The following is a 27,516-nucleotide window of genomic DNA, read 5'->3' as shown; positions in this document are numbered from 1 at the left end:
GGTCTTGAATGATTTGTTTAAGTCCAGTGAAAGTTTAAAAGGTAAATGAACATGAAAATGCTCGGAATTCAATAAAAATAATAATTTTGTTTGTCCTTTGATGTGTCCCCCCCATCGGACGGATTCCTTTTGTCTTTTATTTATCGATTGAGGCTCTACAAAGTTAGCTAGTATCAGATAAAAATAATTCATATAAAAATAAAAATAATAATAATTATTATCAACAACAAAACCCATCACTAAAGTTCAAGTAATTTCATTAAGTTTTAAGTAGACAGCGCAATATCGATTCTGAGAATTGGCTAGTGCTAAATTGAACGTCGATTACTACTGTGCTAGGGACCAGTATCGATTCTGTATTTCGTTAATTACATTCGATTAAGAGCCTTGTTTTTTAGGTATAATGGGCTCGCCTATCTGATTCGTATGCGGCGTAACAAATACTCCTTGACAGGTATGTTTCAAATTACAAAACATAACGTAGCATTATTTATGGGAGGGTTTTTTTTCAAGTTAGAAAAAAAATATCATTCAATATTATTCACCAGAAATTCTTAATACAATTTCAAGTTGTTTTTTTTAACGGTTATCAAACTTTGAGCCTTAATCACGTAAATAAATTGCTGCATCTTGATAGGTTTTAAAAAAAGTCAGATTATGTAGGAGAACAGGTAATGCTAGAGATTACCAGTCAGTAGGTTTGGCAGTAATAGCATGAGCTCTTGACGTCAGCAATTAGAGACAGCATTATTCTGGTTGATATTCTTACTGGTGGCGTTATGGGCCCATAAGGGTAGCTAACACCGTCCAGTGTGCTTGGTGCGAGTTTTTTAACGTTCTCGATAGCGTAAAAGTTAACTCATATTTGTATGGAATGGGATCGTTTGCGTACGTTTGCCGCTAGGGGCGCTGTTCCAACTGCATACAAAATTGGCTTAACGTTTACGCTATCGAGAACGTTAAGAAACTCGCACTAAGCACACTGCTTACATTAACCGTAAATGAATTGTGTGTTCCGATTAGAAGATTTGGACAGCCAATATTCTTAATTTTTTTTGTTTTTTGCTTAGATGGGGACGAGCTCACTGCCCACCTGGTGTTAAGTGGTTACTGGAGCCCATAGACCTCTACAACGTAAATGCGCCACCCACCTTGAGATATAAGTTCTAAGGTCTCAAGTATAGTTACAACGGCTGCCCCACCCTTCAAACCGAAACGCGTTACTGCTTCACGGCAAAAATAGGCGGGGTGGTGGTACCTACCCGTGCGGACTCACAAGAGGTCCTACCACCAGTAAGACGGTCATCATCATTCTCCTGCCCTTCTCCCAGTCACCTGGGGTCAGCACAACATGTTTTCTCCTTCCATACTCCTCCATCATATACCATTTCTTCGCTCACTCCCCCCTTACACATATCGTCTTTCATGCAATCCATCCACTTCTTCTTACTAATACTTTTTCCTCTAAAGCTTTTTCCATTCACACACATTCATAGTTAAAACTCTCTTACCAACCTCATTGTCATTTCGTCTCATTACGTGTCCATACCATCCCAAACGCGCACTTTTTAACTTCTTTGTGACAGGTGCCACTTTCAGACCTCCTATAATATAATCATTCCCTATTCTATCCATTATCGATCCATTCTCGTTACTCCATCATCCATCGCAACATTCGCATCTCTGCTGCATGCAATCGCCTTTCATCCGCCACTTTAGTGGTCCAAAAAAGCTGATCCATACAAGATGACAGGCCTCATTAAGGGTCTTATATATCTTCCCTTTTAGGGGAAATGTGTGAGTCACACGTGATGATAATTTAAAAAATATTTTCGTTTTAAAATCCTTCTAATACGTTTGAAGTCGTCGTGGCCTAAAGGATAAGACGTCCGGTGCATTCGTGTTGAGCGATGCACCGGTGTTCGAATCCTGCAGGCGGGTACCACTTTTTCTAATCAAATACGTACTTAACAAATGCTCACGATTGATTTCCACGGTGACGGAATAACATCTGTAATAAATATCAAACCCGTAAAATTATAATTTTACGTAATTACTGGTGATAGGACATCTTGTGAGTCCGCGCGGGTAGGTACCACTACCATGCCTATTTCTGCCGTGAAGCAGTAATACGTTTCGGTTTGAAGGGTGAGGCAGCCGTTGTAACTATACTGAAACCTTAGAACTTAAATCTCAAGGTGGGTGGCGCATTTACGTTGTAGATGTCTATGGGCTCCAGTAACCACTTAACACCAGATGGGCTGTGAGCTCGTCCACCCATCTAAGCAATAATAAAAAAAAAGGTTAGTAGCCAAAATGGCGGCTAAACGCATTTGCAACTGACGACCATGTATATATGGGCGCAAACGCCACTGTTGGCAATAATTAACATAATAATATATAGATTAGTTTATTCTATATTAACATTTATTTATTATTAGCAACAAAACTGTTATTCTACCATATTTAAGAATTAGCAGACACTGTTTTGATGTGAAAATGTTCAGAATATGTTTAATGTTTATATTATTGTTTAAAAACACAAATGACTGTATAAATGATTAAATATGAATAAAGCATAAATATTAATAATAATTTATATTATAATTAACAGTACTAATAATTTAATTAAGTATTGTAATTGTTATGCAATGATGTTGTTGGCGCCATCTATTATTAGGCTGGATAATAACAATGTTAGTTAATATTACTTAAAAGTAATTCATGTAAAATAAATTAAATGTGAGTCATGTAAAATCACTAAAATATGTATTTTGAATATTAAGCTATGTTTTGTGAATTGTTTCGCAGTAATTACATTTGTTTGTATAAAAGAAGTTGTAGTTGCTATAACCAACACAAAATGGCTAATTGTGTAAAAACCACTGAATAACTCAGGCGTGGCTTTTTGTTGTAAACAAGTAATGTTAAAGTTTTATAGAATTGTATTGTATTTTCATTGTAAAAGAAGTTATGTGTGTAAATCCTGGCTTAACGCCGACATCAGAAGTGGGATCACAGCCCCAAAATTAATCGTAAGCCTCCGAATGAAGTAGCCCACTGTTGAACAAGTGATGGGTCTCTCAACCTGTATTAAAAAGGCGAAAAGTGATGATAGCTGCAAATGCTGTACCCTTGTAGTGGCATTATAACTTTTATTTGCCGCCGTTCAACTCCGATGAGGGCGTGACATCAAGACCGATGCGGAAATGTGGACGAAACTATCATGAAGCTAATTGTTTCATCGCATGAACATCGAGTTCAAAAGAGCAAGCAAGACATAAGCCGATATCTGGTCTTTGTATTGAACCGCATTGGAGCAAGTGAGGGACGAACTGATCCATGCATTCAGTAAAGTTGTGGATATTTAAAATGAGTTCTAGACCGTGGATGTTTTGGAAAAGCTACTGACGCTGAGATGGTAAAAATACTGATTTCAGGTATTTATCTTAAATTTATTCGATCCAAGTTATTGAGAAATACGCTGTGGTATAGTAACCGGCAAACATCGTGAGCAAATGACCTTGACTGCGCAGAACCGAATTTTAGATCACTTTGGTGGTGAGGGTGAGGCGCGACGGCAGGGGAAATCGTATCGAGCGCGTTATTGGTAGATCAGTCGAACCTTGCGTCCCGCACCGCATTCCGCATTCCGCTTGCTCCCAAAAGTACGCTTGCGTACAGTGAAAAGTCTATCGTTATTAATCGTTAAGTTATATTTTGTTATAATTGCTTGTTGACTTTGTTGCCATTGCTATTTGTTGAGTGTTTGTTGATTTTTTATAAAAAATACACTATGCCGCGACAAACTGGTGTAGGATTCAAAAGAAAGGGTAGAAAAATTGTGTACGACGTATATTGCTTCATTATAAAACAGGGGAAGAATGATATTATGGAAAAAGTAAAACAGACTTCGGAAGCAACAAAACATCAGTGAGTACTGTTAGGTGCATTATTAACGAAGCTAAAGGCTCTGGCTTGCTCATCGTGCTTGGGACTCCGGGTAAGAAAAGATCAGGGAAGAAGAAAGTTACCGGAATGGATAGTTTCGTTCAATCTGTTATAAAAAGATGTAATCATAATAACTACATAACAAGCAGTGAAACTCCGTACCGTAGAAAGGCTTCGAAAATTTTAAAGAAGATATACATTTTAATGGCTCGGAATGAAGTTTACGACGAATTATGAAAGAGCTAGGCTTCAGATGGAAAAAAAACAGAAAATAATCGGAAGCTGGTAATTGAAAAAAGTAACATTCGATTACTACGAATCGAATATCTTCAAAAAATAATTAATTATAGACAAAAAAGAAGATCGAACCGATCGAGTCGTAAACTACACCGATGAGCCCTATGTCGACTTATCACGATGATGGCGACTCGGGTGATGAAAACAGTGATGATGATAATGGTCAAGATTATGATAACGAAAAAAAATTACAAATACCAGCTTCGCTTCAACTGAACGAAGACCTGGCAACAGCTCTAGTTTTGACTTAATAGAAGGAATATCTATTTTACCCCAAGATTAAATTATTATAATTATTAACCTATATTTTTTGTTGATGTTCTAATAAATATATAAATAAATACATATGTTGATTTTAATAATTTAATTGCATTATGACGCAGAGTAAATAATGTTTTTGCACGTGAGTGTACCATGCGCAAACTTACCCCCACTACGTCAACAAATGCTCAAGAAGTTTGCCGGCTATTATATGTATTTCGCTTCCTAAATAATATCGATTCTAAAAACGTTCCGAAAGCGTCAAATTGAAAATGTACTGTAAATATAATGTCTAAACATAACTCAGTTTTATCACAATCACATAATGATTCCTTCAGTTTTCGTGGCACTTTTAGTAACACTAAGGTTTTAAATGTGGTTACTGGATCACTTGCGTAATTTCGAGAAAACTTGTTACCGCCGTCAAGATGACAAACGTATCACCACAATTAAGACTTAAATCATTGCAGATCTAATTTAGTAAGCTAAACAACTTCATGTAAAGTTTTTGAGCATAAGGAGTCAACTGATTTCAAAACAAAGCATTGTGACTTTTAATGGAGAAAAATACTAGAACTATTATAGAATTTCATATGGTAATCATAATCATATGGTAATACTGACAGTCTTGCTGACATCCTAATAGGTTTTAATCTTTTAAAAATAACTTCTCAGTGTTGCACTCTTTGAGGAGAACTTATCTATTTTTATAAGTTTCTCTCCAGTGAATGCTCAAGTTTGGAGTCATTATTCAATCATCATGTAACTTTTGCAAATCATGTCTCATAGATGGTGATCAGGCAGATAAAAGTTGGATTTGAAATAATTAATTTGGATAGGATAGTACAACGCTGTACATACTGTATGTCTCCTGTTTATTGTGAGGAGTTCAAGCATATTACAATAAAAATAAAAATAAACTTTTAATAATATGCCATAATAAGAGACAGCTCATCCCTGTTCAGCAGCTAACTCTCTGCACCCTAGGTTTCTAGTGGGGGTGCTGCTTTATTATTAGTCAAGAAAAAGGATGGCACAGATCTCTATGTGATTTCTGTTTTTAAAATCTTAGTTCCATTTTTGGAAACCTGTCACTTTTAAAAATTCACCAAGATAAAAGATAATTCAGGAGTTTCAAAAACTTGTGAACAATATGAAATTCAGTACCACATTATTGCAAAGAGAGCGAGCATGGTCAGCAGGCATGCTGAACTATTGATGGGTCATAAATGTCACATGTTTGTAAAATATCAATTAATAAGATCTGACAGGCAGCTTTAAGAATTACAGTTGATTAAAATCTGCAGCACAACAATAAAACAAAAATGCAGAGGCATTAGAAGGATGATGTTCCCTACCAGTCATTAAAATAAAGCAAATTGAAAATGGTCCGCTGAATGATGAATTAGGGGAAGTTGAATCAGCTGGTAAAAAATGGATGGACGAGCGGTCTCTGTCATCTAATGTGTTTTGGTAAAGGTAAAGGTTTGGTAATGGTAACGGTTTGATATAGGTAAATCTATCCTCTTAATGTCAGAGGATTCTGATTGACCGTATGGGCAGAGAGATTTGTTCTGCTGTAAAATGATTTATAATTTGTTATGGTATCTACTTTTATTTTCCTATCCAATTATCCTTCCTAAAACGCTGGCGGGCCACCATGCGAATCCTTAAACCTGGTCTTGTTGGCTAGATCCCGTATGGGTGATGCCTTATGAGTTGGCTAGATCCCGTATGGGTGATGCCTTATGAGTTGGCTAGATCCCGAATGGGTGATGCCTTATGAGTTGGCTAGATCCCGAATGGGTGATGCCTTTTGGGTTGGCTAGATCCCGAGAGTGTGATGCCTTGTGGGTTGGCTAGATCCCAAATGGGTGATGCCTTGTGAGTTGGCTAGATCCCGAATGGGTGATGCCGAGTGTGTTGGCTAGATCCCGTAAGGGTGATGCCTGGTAAGTTGGCTAGATACTGTAAGGGTGATGGCTTGCGAGTTAACTAGACCTGTATGAGTGATGCTTTGTGTGTTGGGTAAATCCCGTTGGGTGATCCTCTTGTGTGTTAGCTAGATCTCGTAAGGGTGAATGGTGCCTTGTGTATTGGGTAGATCCCAGTAGGGGATATGACTTGTTTACTGTTATGTGAAATGCTAAAACAGCGCAAGGGACGCGCTGGAATCAGTATGGCCGTATGGGCGCAAACGCCACTGTTGGCAATAATTAACATAATAATATATAGATTAGTTTATTCTATATTAACATTTATTTATTATTAGCAACAAAACTGTTATTCTACCATATTTAAGAATTAGCAGACACTGTTTTGATGTGAAAATGTTCAGAATATGTTTAATGTTTATATTATTGTTTAAAAACACAAATGACTGTATAAATGATTAAATATGAATAAAGCATAAATATTAATAATAATTTATATTATAATTAACAGTACTAATAATTTAATTAAGTATTGTAATTGTTATGCAATGATGTTGTTGGCGCCATCTATTATTAGGCTGGATAATAACAATGTTAGTTAATATTACTTAAAAGTAATTCATGTAAAATAAATTAAATGTGAGTCATGTAAAATCACTAAAATATGTATTTTGAATATTAAGCTATGTTTTGTGAATTGTTTCGCAGTAATTACATTTGTTTGTATAAAAGAAGTTGTAGTTGCTATAACCAACACAAAATGGCTAATTGTGTAAAAACCACTGAATAACTCAGGCGTGGCTTTTTGTTGTAAACAAGTAATGTTAAAGTTTTATAGAATTGTATTGTATTTTCATTGTAAAAGAAGTTATGTGTGTAAATCCTGGCTTAACGCCGACATATACCATCAATGCATTTTATATAACGTATATTATGTGAAGTCGCGATTTGTGACGAACTTCTTCTTCTTCTTCTTCGTCACTTTCTTCATTGCTGAAGGTCGTGTCCCTGAAACTTGACCGTTGCCTGTCTCGTGAGCTGTTTCCATCTCGTCCGGTCCTCAGCTGCTCGAATGGCGGTTGCGACTGGCAACCCAGTTAGAGCGGTTACTTGATCACACCAACGGCTAGGTAATCGGCCGCGGGGTCTCTTTCCTTCTACTTTGCCCGTCACAATCACTTTGTCCAAGTTGTGACGAACAGTCTTCAGTAAATAGCAATTTTGATTTTCAGCCATCCTACTAAGAGCCTTTTAGAGTACCTATTTTGACATAAAAAATATGTTTTTATAACATTAATAATTAAAAATTTAAAATGGTCGAAGAAATTCGATCTAAAACAACAAAGTGTACTTACATCATCGGAGAAATAAATATATTTTTTTAAAAAGTTTTTGTGTCCTGGTAACTAGGACCTTTAAGTCATGTCTTATTTTAATTTATATTCTTATTTTTATGAAATATGATAATATGGAGTTAAGTGATATGAAGATGATAAATTTGGGACATTAATCAACTGGGATGAAATGAAATGAAATGGGATGAAATATAATCTCAGTAAAATGGTGGTCATTTACTAAGATTTTTTCAGTGGACTTTTTGGAGGATCCCAAGAAGTTACATCCAGCGGCTTTGTTTCATTTTCCTACATTTGTGCAATTTCACAGATATTAAACAGTTAATAAACCACCATTATTACACATTTAAACCAGAAAAAACACTAAATAGACAAAATAAATAAAAACGCACACAACGTCCCTCGCGTTCCCGCCAAAAAGTCGGTGAAATAAACACAGCGCCATTGAGCACAGATAATACATCACCAGCACCTTGATTCGTTCATTAAGTTTATTAAAGATTAACAATATCGTAGGCTGTATTCATTACTGTAATGTTTTCACGAGTCGATACGGTTCGCGGATGTGTTAATTGTTGCTTTGCCGCCTTTCGAGCGCTTATTTACCACAGATTACAGTAATAAAACATGTCGTTTTTATCTTTACAATTACGTAATGTTATTTGATTATTTTGTTTCGAATATTTTTTGTATTGTACCAATGATGCGTAAATACCACCTTCATGAAGCAGGCCACTTTAATATCAATTATATTACAATTATATTATTGGTACCAGTAACATCCCAGCTAAACCTTGATTTCATTCGCCTAGCAATGCAGATATACAAATTCAAAGGTTTGTCTGTATTCTTATTCTTACTGTATTTTTTGTTTGTTAATTCCTATGCTCGTTAAAAAACTTATGTATAACATCTAAATTTTTGCTTTGAAAATTGTAGATTATTCTGGATTTTTCCCGGATCCCATCATCAGATCCTGATGATTACAGGACCATTCGGGCAGTCTAGTCTTTCGAACAAAAAAAAATGAATTATCAAAATCACTTCAACCATTCTCGAGAAATCGTTGAACGTACATAGATAAAAAATGGTGGTCGAATTGATAACCTTCTCTTTTGAAGTCGGTTAAATATCATGATTTTGGTACCATAAAAATACCTCCTTAACATTCTATTAGTCAAAAATATTTTCACCTTCTATGTAAATGAAATTGCGGGTAAAATTTTGCGTTATCCCAAACTAACTATTCCACGCGGACCAAGTCTCCACGGATATAACATACTTACTAGAGAGCATAATTCGACGCTTGAAAGGCAAAAGTGACTAAGCGACAATAACTGCTTTGTACATAAATGATAGGCAATAACCATTTTCGATGTGCAAAAAATATATATTTCTAGGTCTATTAAAATCATTTCAATCCTACAGCTACTAGCTACATTCTACTACAGCTGGATTCGTTAAAATAAATTTTGTTTTCAGGTATTTCAACTTGAAATTAGTCTACTGTAAAGTTCACGCATTGTCGCTTAGTCACGTTTGCCTTTCAAGCGTCAATATATTATATTATTATACACATTGTTCCAATTATAACCAGTTGAATAATATATATATGGTATGCTTAGATGGGTGGAGGAGCTCACAGCCCACCTGGTGTTAAGTTGTTACTGGAGCCCATAAACATCTACAACGTAAATGCGCCACACACCTTGAGTTATAAGTCCTAAGGTCTCAGTATGGTTACAACGGCTGCCCCACCCTTCAAAACCGAAACGCATTACTGCTTCACGGCAGAAATAGGCAGGGTGTTGGTACCTACCCGTGCGGACTCACAAGACGTCCTACCACCAGTAATTACGCAAATGAAATTATATATTGTTAGCTCCCCAAGAGGGGCTTATAACCAGTTGAATAATATCTATATTTAGTTCTCCAAGAGGGGCTCCCGAAATTACAAGGAAATTTCAGAATAAGCGGTTAGGTTTGAACATTGTCATTTCAGTTTTGGCAATCAAAATTCTATTAGCCGGCAAGAATAGGCAGGTGCGTCGGCGGCTATTAGCGCGAAATGAGACAGAGTTCAACCCTCGTCCGTAAATTGAGATATAGATTTGATTAAAGATAAGATATAATTTATTTTGTTTGTTTCTTTTTCTATTCGTATTTTATGGTTTATGCAATGAACTATCTCCTGTCGAGCATTTGTATTGGTTATCGATTTTTGCTAAGGTAATGTCTTAGTTAATGTTTCTAGAACTCTCTTTGAATTTATATTCCGATCTTTTTTTTTTGTTCAGACAAATGTAACATGTAGATTATAAGTCTGACTTTTTGGCGGGAACGCGAGGAGTGAAGTTGTGTGATTTGTTTTAATTGGTATATTTAGTGTTTCTTCAGGTTTAAATGGGTAATAATGGTGGTTTATTAACTGTTTAATATCTGTGAAAGTGCACAAATGAGGGAAAATGAAACAAAGCCGCTGGACATAACTTCTCGGGATCCTCCAAAAAGTCCACTGAAAAAATCTTAGTAAATGACCACCATTTTACTAAGATTATATTTCATCCCATATCATTTCATTTCATCCTATTTGATTAATGTCTCAAATTAATTACATATCTTCATTTCATTTTATAATATCATTTTTCACATAAAAAAAGTTTTCATTCAAATTAAAATAAGACTTGACCTAAAGGTCTTAGTTACCAGGTCATAAAATCCCTTAAAACTTATAGATTATAAGTCTCGATATTATTATAATTACTCAGACAATTATTGATTATTTTAATAAGGAAAATGTAGGCGTAAATAATCATTAATACAATTATAATTAAAGCTGCTTGTCCGTGACCGTAAAAGCTGTAAACTGTATCCGAAATGACCGAAATAATGTAATGACATTAATAAATGTGAGATTAAACCGTAAAAGTACTTTTAATTAACCGAAAGAATTAAAAAAATAATTTTAAACTTTTATTCAAAATTAATGATCTCCTTTTTTTCCTACCTAAGCTGATAGCCTTGAGAGGCTGTCAGCTTAACCTAACAAGTAGGTGAGCTCACGGGACTCAAGCCTGACGGTGTTGCTAACACTAACCCTAGCAAGAACAGTGCTTCGCAGAATCCACCACCGGATCGGAAACGCGACCCATTGAGAAGATCCGGCGAGAAACTCAGTGGGCTGTGTCTGTGGGTTAATTTACTCGCGGAGCCCTTCGTCGTAAGCGACGGATTCGACGAGAACGATGACCGGTCCTTGATTAGTGGATCGGGAGGATCCGAAATGACGTGTTTTGGGCGATGTCGACTGGAATATCTGTGTTACTCTTCAAAGTGAAACATTTGTCTGTTTAGTGGTAGAAGATTCGACATTAGTACCGTGTCTTTTAGACTTACAATACGTATTCACAATGAGGCATTTAAGACCTTTTTGTTTCCAAGTCTATAATTAGACAGACATAGTCATACCTAAAAGCATTTTTGTCCGAGCATGGTACTACTGGTGGTAGGACGTCTTGTGAGTCTGCACGGGTAGGTACCACCACCCTGCCTATTTCTGCCGTGAAGCAATAATGCGTTTCGATTTGAAGGGTGGGGTAGTTTAAAGGGTAGCCGCTGTAACTATACCTTAGAACTTATATCTCGAGGTAGTTGGCGCATTTACGTTGTAGAGGTCTATGGGCTCCAGTAACCACTTAACACCAGGTGGACTGTGAGATCGTTAACCCATCGAAGCAATGAAAATTAAAAAAACTAAAGACAAGGTGAAATTGTAATGAATTTGTTTCCTTCCCAGGTCAAGCCGGGGTCAATCAGCTAGGGGGCGTTTTCGTAAACGGTCGTCCCCTCCCCGACGTGGTTCGCAAGAGGATTGTCGAGCTGGCCATCATGGGCGTCAGGCCTTGCGACATCAGCAGACAGTTGTTAGTGTCTCACGGATGCGTCTCCAAAATCCTGACGAGGTTTTACGAGACCGGCTCGATTCGGCCCGGTTCAATCGGAGGAAGCAAGACTAAGGTTGGTCTTGAAGGTTTTTTATATATTTAGATAGTTACTTCGCGGTTTTGTGAAAACTACTTATTTACCTAGTTAGTTTTTTTTATTGCTTAGATGGGTGGACGAGCTCACAGCCACCCTGGTGTTAAGTGGTTACTGGAGCCCACGGACATTTACAACGTAAGTGCGCCACCCACCTAGAGATATAAGTTCTAATGTCTCAATATAGTTACAACGGCTGCCGCACCCTTCAAACCGAAACGCATTACTGCTTCACGCGCAGAAATAGGCGGGGTGGTGGTACCTACCCATGCTGACTTAAGAGGTCCTCCCACCAGTAAAATCTAAAGTTAATTCTAACATGCAATTTTCGTATGAGATTTCACATCTAATGAAATTCATGATTCGTTACATACAAGGAAGTATATACAAAAAAAAAAAACAAAAAAAGACGCCATATTCTAATTCGGTGCCCAAATAAAGGTGTAATACATATAGTTTAAAAAAAAAAACGTAAGAATCACACACACAAGACTTCGGCCCGACATTTAGTTGTAATTATGAACAATAAAACTCCGAAGCGGCACATCGCTTTCGGCTTCTTGAGGTGGCCTTTCGACACGGCCGCAGATCGAGACAATTACGATTTAAACGCGGTTCCGTGCACGGTTTTTGTTTCCGAATAAGTTTCTAAGCGAAATTTCGTTTACAATAAGACATTACGTCGCCAATGGTGGCGGATAATGAGTATAAAGGGGCATGCCAGATCTAGGCCCAGAGCTGCACGGTAATCTGGTTACACTAAAAAAAAATATTCATATTTATCCTAGTTCTTCCTTGTATTCATTATTCTGTGCTAGTTTGGTAATATTTTTCTAAAAATATTGAACGACTACGCTTGGAATGGTACCCCCGTACGGATTTTTTTTTTTGAGTTTATGGCCTGGTACCTTTTAGGCCAAACACGGGTTACTATACGTTACCGTACAAATGTTGCCCCGACAAAAAATATGTTGACAGAAAATTAACCGGAAAAATGATTTAATTTTTTCTATCATACATTATTTCAATCGTTCACTATTCATTTTGTAAAAATATATATAATAATAATAACAACACAGAAAGTACCTTTAACAATAATTATGATTATTTTTGTATGATAGCATTGATTTAGTTAAAGTAACTATTATCGATTTATCGATTTTTTGTGTTTTTTATGGCAACACCATTACTGCCTTCATAGAAGCCGGAAATCTCAAATGTCGAACCACCATTAACCAGAAATGTAACGCGGACACAAGAAATTTGTCGTCACGAAATTAATGACTTGTCATGAATTAGCGGCTTCCATTGCGTGCATTGATAATTTTTTTTTTTTTATGTCAAACATTATTGAAAAAAAAAGGTTTCATCCTAACGCGAACGGTACCCGTAGCGAGATTCGAGAATTCCGGTCACAGCAACGCCGACCTCAGGAGATTCGACACGCCAATAAAACTTACATTTGTTTCAACAACAGACGAACGCCGCCGTCGATATATTGATTACAACGTAACAAAAATACTGAGAAATCATCGGATACGTTTTATTGACGCTGTTATTCGGATTCTTAATTGACTAATCAAGATCTACGCTTCCAGCGGTCAAGCGACCACTTGTTTTATTGGACGTATTAGTATATCGCTTGTGACCTCACCGGGGGTGGCTTAGTTCGAAAAAAATAATAATCAAAAAACAAACCTTTTTTTAATAGAGTTTCATGTAACATTACCGACATGAAAAAGTATATCTAATAATAATTTATCTAATAATTTTACGGTTTATTCGCACGTTAGTTTTTCTTAATTATCATTTGATGATTGATGAGAAAATGACGAGAAATAAACTAAAAATATAAAGTAACCGGACGATTATCAAATATTATCCGTAAAAAAAACTAAACATATTAAGAATAAATTTAAACAAAACAACTTTAACTTTCAAAGTTATTAAAAAAATTCTAATATCTTATGATAACGAACGGAAATAAATTTTGCATTTATAATAACTACAGAATTGTGTGGTGTCATTTATTTTTATTATTTCCGTAAAGCCCGCTGTTGCTTTTAATATTACGCTTTGGTAAAAGAAAGCGTATTTGTGTGTCAATTGAGACGATCTTCTCTATTATTCGTGGTTTTTCTTCCTCGACTTGTGTGGAGAGAACCCCAGCGTGTGTTACTGTAGTGCCTCCTCTTCCTCGTCTTCCTCTTCGTCGTCCTCCTCACTGCGTTATTGGCTGTTGTGTTGCCGTTGTATGAGTGGTGTCTGTTGGATTTTGTGTATTTGATGAATGTTGTGTGTCGAGTGGCTGTTGTATGTCTGGCGGTCGTGGCGTGTTTTGTGTGTAGTGTTCTTGTGTGCTATGTACGAATACTGTGTATATTATTCTTATTATAAACGTAATAGATAATTAAATTTAAGTGATTTGTTTGCGAGTAGATCGTGGTAGGAGCCGAACCGAAATAGTGTAGGAGCGAAAATCATGCCATTGTACCGAAAGCCTTATCTCCACTGATTACTGGTCAATCCACTAATTTTACTGGTGGTAGGATGTGTTGCGAGTTCGCACGAGTAGGTACCACCACCCCGCCTATTTCTGCCGTGAACCAGTAATGCGTTTCGGATTGAAGGGCGGGGCGTTGTAACTATACTGAGACATTAGAAGTGATATCTCAAGGTGGGCGGCGCATTTACGTTGTAGATGTCTATGGGCTCCAGTAACCACTAAACACCAGGTGGGCTGTGAGCTTGTCCACCAATACAAGCAAAAGCTTATTAGAGTTCGAATCAATGATTAGATTAAATTATTTAACGTAATATTACAATACATATATAGCTTAACTAGTATTTTATACAATTAATTAATTGTATGTTTCTGATTATTATTTATTTAAAGTCAGAACATAATTAGAGGCTACTTCGATGGATGCCATAAATAAATAAAAGTTTTGTTTTTTCTCTCTGAATCGACTAATTTATCGTCAGAAGATTGTTTACACTTTAATCCATTGACGTCTAGACGTGGTTAATAATATGAGGCCTTTAAAATTGCACTGAAATCAATAATAGTCGTTATGTGTACAGTTTTATTTGATTAGCGCCAATCGTTTTTTTTTGGTCAGGAGGAAATCGCCCGACTTCCGCCCTTTTCTGGGGATACTGGGCGGGGTATGTCAGAGTCGAACTGACTAAAACCTCCTGTCGCTCAACAACCAACGTCCAAACTTCGCATGAGACAGAACTCATGACAAGGCAAAGGGGGGAAAGTGAAGCGTTTAGTGCGGAGCACATCTCTCCCATCACCCTCCCCCTCGGGACGTCGGACTGGCTGTCGTCGGCGCCACGACCACCAGCCCTCTCGGTCGGCAGACTGTCCGAAGCCCGCCTAGATGGCGCCGGTTAGAGTGAGTTACCCTACGGAATACCCCGCTGGGCCAGAACCAGCGTGGGTCGAGGATAGCCGGCCTTCCATCACCCGGATGCTCTTGCGTAAAACGCGTGCAGAGCAGCTTGCACGTCGTCTTCTTAGGCCCCCCTCGCCGGTCCCCAGAACGACATGTGAGGGGGACCCGAAACACTTAGAGGGCCAGGGCTTGGGCGAGATCCGACTCTCTGGCCCCCGCTCGACGGCAGCGGGATTGTGCGTCTCTCACGCGCCCCGTCGCCTCCTTCTGCGAGATGGTGCACTCGCAGAAGTCGAGCATCGCCTTCCACGACTCGTCGTCGCCGAGCATCGATGCCACAACACTCGGCAGCGACAAGTCGGTTCCTATTTTTGCGACGAGGACACGGCGCCACCCCTCCCATGTGGGGCAGGCGACGAGCGTATGTTCTGCCGTGTCCAAGTCGCAACCACAATGGTGGCACTCTGCCGTCGGCTCGGCTGTGATCCGGTGCAGGAACTCACCGAAACAACCATGCCCAGTGAGCACCTGCGTGAGCCGGAAAGTGAGGCGTCCTCTGTCACGATTCACCCAATCCACAAGGACCGGGCGAATCGCCTCGACGGTTCTACGACCAGCCGAAGGATCAGTCAGCCGTCTGGACCATGACTCCAGCACGGACCGCCGAGATTGGGCCCTCCGCGCTCTGACCACACTGGGATCGTCATGGCCTAAAGGATAAGACGTCCGGCGCATTCATATCTAGCGATGCACCGGTGTTCGAATCACGCAGGCGGGTATCAATTTTTCTAATGAAATACGTACTTAACAAATATTCACGATTGGCTTCCACGGTGAAGGAATAACATCGTGTAATAAAAATCAAGCCCACAAAATTATAAATTGCGTAATTACTGGTGGTAGCCGCTGCCCATTTTCAAACGTAAGTTAGAAAGATGCTACTTTCTTTTATCATAATATTAAAAACAAAACGTTATCCTGTTCCAATTAATTCACAGACATTAATGATAACGCACCGTGTTAAATAGCAGATAATCGTTATAAAAATAGCGGTTAATAGCAACGAAACAGGTTGCGGCTTCAATCACGATCAGTTGGAAGCGACGCCGCCGACAAATATATTTTAACTTCTGTCGATCTCTTAACAATTTCGTTTTGAAAAGCGTGAAATATTGAATTAAATCAGTTTTTTTTTGTTTTTTGTTTTAACAAACGTGCGTACGTGTGTTCTGGGTTTTTCTTTTTTTTTTCAAACTTAAGTTTTCTATCTAACCTTCCGTATAGATACAGGTTAGTAACTACCCTTCAGTGTGCTTAGTGAGAGTGTTTTAACGTCCTCGATAGCGTTAAAGTTAACTCAAATTTGTACGCAGTTTTTCGACCCGGCAGGCTGGATCTGGCCCAGCGTGGTATCCCGAAACACTAGCGGCATCGCCCGGGCGGCCTGGTAGGGCCGCCGTACCGCGGAGACCGACGTCGTTGGTCGTCGACTATCGCCTCGACGACCCGTCGGTCGGGCGTCCTCGGGGTGGCGCCGTGTGCGACCGGGTTTTGACCCCGAACGGAGATCGGACGTCGGGTGTAAGAGTGCAGGGGAGTCGTTTAGTGGGTGGGCCCTAAAATTCCTTGGGCCCGCGCTCTGCTTCCAACACCTTGCAGATCCTTGAGTCCCACATATCCCGCGCGCCCCCTAGGCGCGGGAAGTCGAAGGAGCTTCGGCTACCGGCCCGAAAACAAAAAAAATTGTACGCAGTTGGAACAGCGCCCCTAGCGGCAAACGAATGCAAACGTTTGCCAATGTAGGCCAATTTGAGTTAACTTTTACTCTATCGAGAACGTTAAAAAACTCGCACTAAACACACAGTTGAGTTGTTGTCTTATCAAAGATAAAATACACATTCAGGAATACCACCAAACCCCTGAAAAGTAAGGTCGAAAATTTCATTAATAATATAAAGGGCTGAAATGCTTAAAGCTTAAGCGACATTTTTGCAACTTTACAGGAGAGCTATTTAAAGTATAAATTTGGAAAAAATAATAATTATTCAGCTATTTGAATGGATTAAGCTTCATTCAAGTTAAATTAAAAACATCGAACTTTTGATGCTAATACCAAATAAAACGCATCTTTAATTACAAATAAATAAATAAATTTCGCGTACTAAGCGAAATCAGTAATTTAAATACCACCATCTACTTCATTCTAGTTCAGAAACAAAAAGTTGGTCTAAGTCAATGGGCAATCCACTTAGCAGAGTTCCACTTAAAACCATAGGAACATTAACTCCGCGAATTCAATCCAACGAAAACATGCCACTAACTCTATTATTTCGTCTGATATTCAATTTAAATTTAACAAAAAGCATGAAATATCATAACTATGTCTGGTTTCTGCTATCCGTTACAACAGTTATTAAAATCTAACGGTAAATATTGGTTATCAAAAAAGAAAAAAAAAACATATAACCCTCAACTATATAGCATGTTTTCCCACACTGCGCATTCGACACAGCAGATTATATATTGAGCGTTATGTTTTTTTTTTTAATTTCTCGGCAATGGTTTTCACTACCGAAGTAATTTTATTACGGAACTCGATCGACTTTATGTATTGATTCGTTTTGTTTATCAAATTTAGAAGACTCTTTAGTTTTGTGGGGGATTTGAATTACATGAAGGAATATTGAAAATATATCGTTATTTTAAGTATAAGTTTTTTTTATGGCTTTTGTTAGAAGACGTGTCTATCGTCTGATGGTGTGTTGTTACCAGTCGTAAAACTCATGCCAAATCCTTATCCAGTATGTTTAATAGAACATGCTGTGCCGATCGGATGCGGGATAAGGACAAAAAGAAGAAGATAAAAAGTTCGACACTCTGTAAGTAAATGGCACGAAATTCAATATTAAAACTTCTTAAGTTTAGAATTATAAATGACACTGACATGTAGCAGTAGTATTTTTATTCATCCAATTGGAAAGGCAAAGGTATCAGGTATGATACCAGGTTAAATAATCTTTTATACATATTTTTTATATTAAAAATGATGTTATGAAATGAAATGACAGCTTCATTTCACTTCATAATATCATTTTTCATTAATATGAAACATGGCATGAAATGAAATGAAATCGAGAGAAATGAAATGAAGATGATTAATTTGAGACATTAATCAAATGGAATGAAATGATATGGGATGAAATATAATCTTCGTAAAATGGTGGTAATTTTTTTTAATTTTTTGATTGGACTTTTTGGAGGTTCCCGAGAAGTTACGTCCAGCGGCTTTGTTTCATTTTCCCACATTTGTGCACTTTCACAGATATTAAACAGTTAATAAACCACGTTATTACACATTTAAACCTGAAGAAACACTAAATAGACAAAATAAAACAAATCACACAACTTCACTCCTCGCGTTCCCGCCAAAAAGTCTGACGCTAACGCGTATAACGCACATTCGACACATTATTCCAAAATTACCGCGGCACGTGCAAAACTGAGGTAATGTTAGCGGGACCTTAACAAAACATATTCTATGTTTAGGTTTTAATTAGGTTTGTCTGTGCGCCTGTATCTACAACAAAATCCCACAAGCTGTTCAGAACCTACATATACATAGGTATAAGAAAACTATTAAAGAACATCAGCTGTGCAATAAAGCTTACTATCAAGTCAATGATTATCTAGAAGATTGCACAAAGTGGGAATGAGTTGCTTGCTCCGTGCATTTCAATATTGTAATAATTGTTACGTTACAATACTCATTGTAAAAATGAATATTTAAAAATAATATATTAAAAAAAAAGTATTTAAAAAAAAGACATGCCCGCTGAGTTTCTTGCCAATTCTTCTCAGGACGGAGGCTAGTTCTTGTGAATTGGCGGTAGTTCTTTTGACGTTCAACAAGTATGTACTTTCATTTATGTTGAATAATTTTTTTTTGATTTGATTTGATTTGAAATATCTCTCGAGAAACAGTTTAGGGCGAGCTACGACAAAAACCGAGTAAGTACTCATTTCAAATCCCCGCAAGAGTGACGTTTACGAGGCAAAACTTTATGATCCACGAGCCGTATTTATGATTAAATTAGCAAAGGGTTTTACGGTAGGAGGGTAATCTGTGAAATCGAATGTCAGCTTCGTGATTTATTAGTCGGACACTAAAAACAATATCTTACCTGCCTATTCGTTTGTAGCCTAACTATTTCTGTTACGCTAGGACTGGTAGGCGAGCTCACGGGCTGAACTTGAAAGAATTTACTAGCACCGCCCCCCAAACAAGAGCAGTGCTTCGCAGAATCTACCACCGGATCGGAATACCGACCTACTGAGAAGATCTGGCAATCTGGCAATCGGGAAACTCAGTGGGCAAATATATTACATAGATATATATTAAAAGTTAAAATTAACATTATTATTTATTGTCATTATTATTAGGGATTCCCACACTCATATAAATATTAACCTATCCATTAAGTACATGTATTTTCTACATGGATACCAAGTTTCAAGTTAATCGGATGCATGGTTCAATAGTCATAACGGAACATCCGTAACAACCACTGTAGATTTATATATTAGTATAGAATACACATATATATTTAGCATAGTTAATTTCTCATTAAATCTAATAAAGAATATTTTCGATATTTTTAGATTCATCGTTCGATTGAGGTGAAGTTGTTGCCGAAGGTTCTTGTCGTTTCACCGTCAACGTAAGAAAATGTAACTAATAGTGTATTCTGTATGAGAAAATCACTAGGGTTTACAAGAGATCGATAGTTTTTTGTACAGTTAGTCGAGGATAGAAGTAAGGAGTACCATATCAATGTATTAAAAATTGTCCACTAAAAGGAGAGAGAGAGAGACGGTCTTACTGGTAGTAGAACGTAATGTGTATGTAGAAGTAGAAGAAGTAGAAAGTAATGTGTTCGGTTTAAAGGGCGGGGCAGCCGCTGTACTGCAAAATCTGAGACATTACAACTATTATCTCAAGGTGGGTCGCGGCATTTACGTTGTAGATGTCTGTGGGCTCCGGTTACGACTTAAAATTAGGTAGTCTGTGAGCTCGTCAATTTATACATCCATTTTATTTATCAAAGTTTTAGCAGATAATAATATCATTTCGAGGAGTGAAAAACTTTTATTGCGAGACATTTATCTTTTTAATTAAAGCTCCGTTTTATTTGGTATTAACATCAACAATTCGATGTTTTTAATTGAACTTCAATTAAATTTACTCCATTCGAATAGCTATACATTTTTTTTTTGGTATGGTATTTTTTCCAAAATTTTACCTTTAAATGGGTCTCCTGTAAAGTTACCGAACCGAATAGCCTTTTCACCCTTCGATATAATGATAATAAAAAAAAACCCGAAAGTTCAACGTATCAAATTTGTATACTTTTTAAAATTTAAACTGCGAAATGACGAACAAAAAGATCCGCCGTCGCAACCGTCTGAAGGTGTTATATAAAATGTTCTTGATACTTTATTGTTTACGACCAATTAGAGGGTTGGCGCACACTCGCGAACTAAGCCCGCCAAATGACACAATCTTCGCAGGGTTGACAGGTCGTGTCGATTGATCATCTTCGAGATTGTTTACTGAGTTTCGACAACCCTAAAACTACTTTTTTTTTCCTGCCTGTGCTGATAACCATATGAGGCTATTTCAGCTTCACCCTAGCGTGTAGGTGAGCTCTCGGGGCTCAAACCAGAAGTGTTACAAGCACTGGCCCTACCAAGAGCAGTGCTTCGCAGAATCTACCACCGGATCGGAAACGCGACCCACTGAGAAGATCAGGCAAGAAACTCAGTGGACTGTGTTTATGTGTTAATTAACTCGACGGGTTTGGCGAGAACGGTGACCGGGTAACATTCCGATGATTCGATGTTGCGTACATATTGCAAATCCAACTAGATCGAACATAGTCGCAAATTTTTTTTCGGCCATACAGACATAGTTAACCAAATACCCATTGCAATAAACAACTCCGAAAGGATCTGTGTATGAAGCTTTTTAAATCTCAAACATCGCGCGTGCGTAATCTATTAGCCCGAAGTTGTTCGAACTTTTTTTTTTATTTTATGATTGAAAGATTACTGGTGGCCTGGAGGCCTTTCCAGTTTCACCAGGACACGCGGGCGAGCAAAGGCTCAGCCAGGAGAGGTGGGATTTGCTAACAGCTACCCGAGCGCCTCCGAAGGAGACCTAACAGCTCAAGAGTAGCTGCTTCGCGAATGACGTTCGAACTGAAGTCGTCGCGGCCTATAGAATAAGACGCCTGTGTGCTTAGTGCGAGTTTTTTAACGTTCTCTATAATGTAAAAGTTAGCTCAGATTTGTATAAAATGGGATCGTTTGCGTACGTTTGCCGTTAGGGGCGATGTTCCAACTGCATACAAAATTAGGTTAACTTTTACGCTATCGTGAACGTTAAAAACTCGCACTAAGCACACTGATGCATTCGTATCGAGAGTTACGACTGGGACAGTGTTCAAAGTCCGCAAAACAAAGCACCTAGTTTTTGAATGAAATACGTACTTTGCTGGCGGTAGGACCTCTTGTGCGTCCGTACGGGTAGGTACCACCACCCTGCCTATTTCTGCTGTGAAGCAGTAATGCGTTTCGGTTTGAAGGGTGGGGCAGCCGTTGTAACTATACTTGAGACCTTAGAACTTATATCTCAAGGTGGGTGGCGTTATTTTGGTTGAGTTATTTTTTTTATTGCTTAGATGGGTGGACGAGCTCACGGCCCTACTGGTGTTAAGTGGTTACCGGAGCTCATAGACAACTACAACTTAAATGCCGCCACACACCCAACCCTTCAAACCGAAACGCATTACTGCTTCACGACAGAAATAGTTGAGGTGGTGGTACTTACCCGTGCAGACTCACGAGTTTCCTAGAATATATATATAGAGAGATGTCGCCGAGCTCGCTTATAATAGATTTGTTCACGTGAGAATTATGAAGGCTACCAGCATAGGAGACAAAAGGAAAGAAAAAATAGAGAATTATGAAAATTTTATGCTACGAACCTCCAGCACATCAATCTATGAAATATAGGTATATTGCCGGATCAACTATTATTATGATTGCTAGTGTTATTAAAAAATATCTATTTCTGTGTACGAGTCAATGTGACATTTTATGAATGAGTAATGCTCAATAATCCTTGGTCTTAGTCTTAGTCTTAGTCTTGAGCAGAGTATTATTCTCTCTTCATATTCTCTTAGCATTATAATAGTCTATGTTTGGAGGTGAGCACTGTCAAGCAGAGGACGTGCAGCCCAATAGCCTTTGCCTATTGATACAAAAGTTTTTTTTATGATTGAATGATTAGGTGGCCTGGAGGCCTTTCCAGTTTCACCAGGACAGGTGGGCGAGCACAGACCCATCCAGGAGGGGTGAAATTTGCTAACAACTACCCGTACTACCGTATGTGGAACCCCGACCCGCTAGGCAGATCCGGCGAGAAACTCAGCGGGCTGACGTTTAGGTTAGGCTGCACGTCGGAGTCTTTGCCGAGTTACAAAAATAATATAGTCTACGACCGATCAAGAGATTGTTTTCCCGCGCAAATATAAAGAACGAATGTAAATATTTGACATTAATGCTTCTTCAGAGCTCGAACTGTAAGATAAAAGTTTTTTTAACCGATTTCAAAAAAGGAGAAGGTTCTCAATTCGACTGTTTTTTTATGTTTGTTTGTTTGTTTCGTAGCACGAAGTTTTTTTTATTTTTATTGCCTAGATGTGTGGACGAGCTCACAGCCCACCTGGTGTTAAGTGGTTACTGGAGCACATAGACGTCCACAACGCAAATGCGCTATCCACCTTGAGATATAAGTTCTAAGGTCTCAGTATAGTTACAACGGTTGCCCCATCCTTCAAACCGAAACGCATTACTGCTTCACGGCAGAAATAGGCGGGGCGCCCGGGCGGTGGTAATTACGAAAATTATAATTTTGCGGGTTTGATTTTTATTACACGATGTTATTCCTTCACCGTGGAAGTCAATCGTGAACATTTGTTAGTACGTAGTTCATTAGAAAAATTGGTACCCGCCTGCGGGATTCGAACACCTGAGCATCGCTAGATACGAATGCACCGGACGTCTTATCCTTTAGGCCACGACGACTTCTAAGTTAGCCGAGTTCCGACGATACCGCAATCGTGCTGCCATCTCTCGAAAATCGTGCTGCGTCGTTTCGTTTAGCTACCAAACTAATGACCGTCTCCGACAAATATATTACCGTCACATTGTAATTATGTATCGCTTAATAATATAACCCTTTGACGTCTACTGAAATACAATTTAATACCGAATCGAGTTCCGTGCAATGCAGGTATCGGACAATTATCAGAAACAATGGCTTACATGCCAAAGGGATATTAACGGCAATGTTGAACAGTAAAACGTATTAATATGAAATATTCAACGCTGGCAACACATTACCGACGCGATCGCGTTTTTAATAGTTGACAATATCAATTAGTTACCACTCTCTATGTGCTTCTATTTGAAAGTAATTACATTTAGTTAGTCAATTAATACTGTAATACCGGCACTTATTTCAGTTGTTTTTGCTTTAGTTGCTCAAAACGGCGATGAGGAATCCCAGATGGCAATTTCGCGGGCAAAGGGTGGACGCGAAGTTCCATTAGATCTAATTGCCCTAATATGATTTAAATATAGAATTTAATCATCTTTTCTCTTGCGAGAGAAGAAAATCGCATTTCTTTAAGCATCTGTGAATATTCTTAACAATAATTATAATTTGGTAGTAAATTGTACCTACTTTATAGGTGTTTTACGATTGTATACACGTCATCTCGGATCCTCCCGATCCACTAACGGTGCTTCTAGGTACCTCAAGCACCGGTCACCGTTCTCGTCGAACCCGTCGCTTGCGACGTAGGGCTCGACGAGTAAATTAACTCTCAGACACAGCCCACTGAGTTTCTCGCCGGATCTTCTCAGTGGGTCGCGTTTCCGATCCGGGGATAGATTCTGCGAAGCACGGCTCTTGCTAGGGTTCGTGTTAGCAACGTCATCAGGTTTGAGCCCCATGAGCTCACCTACTAGCCACGGTTACGCTGAAATAGCCTCTCAAGGCTATCAGCATAGGTAGGAAAAAAAAAAAAACGATTGTAACTAAACTTTTATTTATTGATTAGATGGGTGGACGAGCTCACGGCCCACTTGATGTTAAGTAGTTACCGGAGCCCATAGTCATCTTAAACGTAAATTCCGCTACACATGGGCAGACAGACATGGGTTCTAAAGTCTCCGTTTTTACAGTACAACGGCTGCCCCACTCTTCAAACCGAAACGCATTACTGCTTCACGGCAGAAATAGGCGGTGTGGCGGTACTTACCCATGCGGACTCACAAGACGTCCTGCAACCAGTAATTATGCAAATTATAATTTTGTGGGTTTAATTTTTACTACACCATGTTATTCGTTCACCGTGGAAGTCATTCGTGAACATTTGTTAAATACGTATTTCATTAGAAAAATTAGTACTTACCAGCGGGATTCGAACACCGTTGCATCGCTACACGAATACACCGGATGTCTTATCCTTTAGGCCACGACGATTTCAAAACTAGACGGCTAGTAGTAGGCATTACAGTACTCAAAACCACTAGGTCAATATTAATAAAAATGTCAATAAATTAAATTCTCTCGACCACTCTCACCCCTTTGCTTACAATGAAAATTAAAAAACAAGCACCATTCTTAAAAAAAAAAAGATTTAAATACTACAAATCGATTCTAATAATAAAAAAAGCACAAGTGTCAATTTTCCCACGCAGCCCTCGGCGATTGAATCTTCAGATTACACTCGTAGTGTGACAGGTGCTTTTCAAATATCAACTCATTAACTGAACAAATTATATTTATTGGGTGAATATATTAAGTTGTTTGTTCCTATATTTTTTTGGGTTGTAAACCTTGATACCATGTTTCCCTTGTCCATAACGTTACTTAAAAGTTAGGAAAATATTCTTAAAATAGAAATATAGTTCGTAACGTGGCGTGCTGAATGCTGAATGCAATTTGAAGAGCTGTCACAAAGAACAAGTAATCACTGTCAAATTATCGCATCCCATCTTGGTTCAGCACAGAATACAAAAAAACCTTGCATTACTCATAATGCCTAGAACTGCATGACGAAAATAATATATTAATAATTAAGGGAAAAAAACTGTAGATTGATAAGGAAATAGCTAGTATTCGCCTCATGATCGAAATCCGATAATAATGTATTTTTATTTACGTAAAACATATCTTCTACAGATGCATTAGGTATTCACTTACGTAGACTTTTCAAGATAGATAAATTAAATTTGTATCTTATAATATCTTTGTATTTTGTGTGTTTTGACAATTTCAAATTGAACTGCATATTTAGCAAACATTACTCTACCCACTAAATAATAAAAAATAAAATCGCTTGAAAGAACACAAGACTACCGTACTAAATTGTTTTGTCATAACCTATTTATGCATAGACTAGTCGAACCCGGCTTTCTTTGATTTCTCTTTGATCCGGTCGCTACTAAACTTGACAATTACCCGCTAGGCCAATCAATAGGTTTCCTGAAAATTTCATTTAAATCGTTACAGCCGTTTCGTTGTCTATGTATACAGAAAATAATAACTGACAGAATTTCGATAATAATTATTTACTTATTAAACTTGCACGTTTAAAGAACCACATGAGGAGTACCTACTCCAAATTATATTCTTTAGAAAATATTTTACGTAACTACAGAATAATACTGTAAAAATTAGGCCTTTATTTTATATAAATTTTAATAGTATAATCATTGTATCCAACCTTAAGAATACTTGAAAAAATACTTGTACCGTTTTTACAAGTGTATCCAATACCTACGTAAAAGCGTAAACGAGTATTCAACAACAGTTGAAACTTATAATTATATTTAAAAAAAAAACTATTTAGTTTTACCATTACATTTTAGACTGAATTTTTAAACCAACAATAGATTTATTATAATATTATTTAGGTCATTCTCAAAGTTTCGACTTGCACAGATAGTAAGATGGCGACCTTTTTAGCGCGCTAATATTTATTTTAGAAATTTGAATGTTGCTAAACGTAAAATAAAAAATCAATGATAGTAATTCTAGGGATAACAATGGACGTTCCAGGATTTCGAACTGGCAGCCTTGTGCACCGGTTCCTCAGTCCACGGTTGCCTTCGTTCAATGAACCTTTCCTTTTTGCTGCATCAATCATATTCTTGACATATCCAATAAAAGTTTTTGCGCGTGTAGTTACGACGCTTTCGTCTAGATGGCGTTAATTCAAGTCATTTGACAGCGTGCAAATGGATTTTTGCTTGCGATGTAAATAAAAATGGGTTATGATTTTTTTTATTAGTTTCATTTTAATTTATTCAATATGGTATGTTTTTAAAATCTTCAGAGTCAGAAGACCTTACTATTAAATAGAAAAGGATAGATGACCAACTATGCAATAGTTGATGTTGTTCTAGTTTATGTAGGGTATATTTTCATTTCCGAACGAAATAATTGGGTAATCTTTCCATTAATTTAACAATATAATGGTACTTACTTTGCATAGACCCTTAGCGACTCGACCGCGTAGCTTTACGAAGAATAAGAGACCAAATGGTATACAGTCGACGTCCGCGTCGGCCTAAACACGTTATTTCGGATCCTCCTGTGTGCTTAGTGCGAGTTTCTTAACATTCTCGATAGCGTAAAAGTGAAGCCATTTTTGTATGCAGTTGGAACAGCGCCCCTAGCGGCAAACGTACGCAAACGATCCAATTCCATACAAATTTGAGTTAACTTTTACGCTATCGAGAACATTAAAAAACGCGCACTAAAAACACAGACCGACTAACGGTGCTTTTAGGTACCTACTTCAAGCACCGGTCATCGTTCTCGTTGAACCCGTCGCTTGCGACAAAGGGTACACGCAAAGGGTGCGACAAAGGATAGATCTGCGAGTAGATTATTAGAGTCAAAGAGTCTGTTCTCTTTGTGATCCGCTTTTCGGTACTACCACTGGTACTCGTCGGCTCATGTCATTTCGGATCCTCCCGATCCACTAACGGTGCTTTTAGGTACCTCAAGCACCGGTCATCGTTCTCGTCGAACTCGTCGCTTGCGACGAAGGGCTCACATCCCATTGAGTTTCTCGCCGAATCTTCTCAGTGGGTCGCGTTTCCGATCCGGTGGTAGATTCGGCAAAGCACGGCTCT

General features: G+C 38.1%; 1 protein-coding gene and 1 long non-coding RNA gene across 2 annotated transcripts in view; both read left to right on the top strand.

Moving 5' to 3' along the window:
- Nucleotides 1-27,516, top strand: part of Poxn (paired box pox-neuro) — a 107,493-nt gene that overhangs the window by 65,346 nt on the left and 14,631 nt on the right. The window contains exon 3 of the mRNA XM_028174868.2: nt 11,595-11,815. Coding sequence (XP_028030669.2) covers nt 11,595-11,815 — 221 coding nt within the window. The remainder of the gene's footprint in view (nt 1-11,594; nt 11,816-27,516) is intronic.
- Nucleotides 1,082-4,593, top strand: LOC149499688 (uncharacterized). The gene is made up of 2 exons (XR_016325551.1): nt 1,082-3,351; nt 3,441-4,593. It is a non-coding gene; the product is annotated as an uncharacterized LOC149499688 (long non-coding RNA).

The sequence above is a fragment of the Bombyx mandarina genome, chromosome 28, assembly GCF_030267445.1.
Source record: "Bombyx mandarina strain Sakado chromosome 28, ASM3026744v2".
Taxonomy (NCBI): domain Eukaryota; kingdom Metazoa; phylum Arthropoda; class Insecta; order Lepidoptera; family Bombycidae; genus Bombyx; species Bombyx mandarina.
Note: the sequence above shows the minus strand (reverse complement) of the source record. Positions and strands in the feature narration are given on the sequence as shown.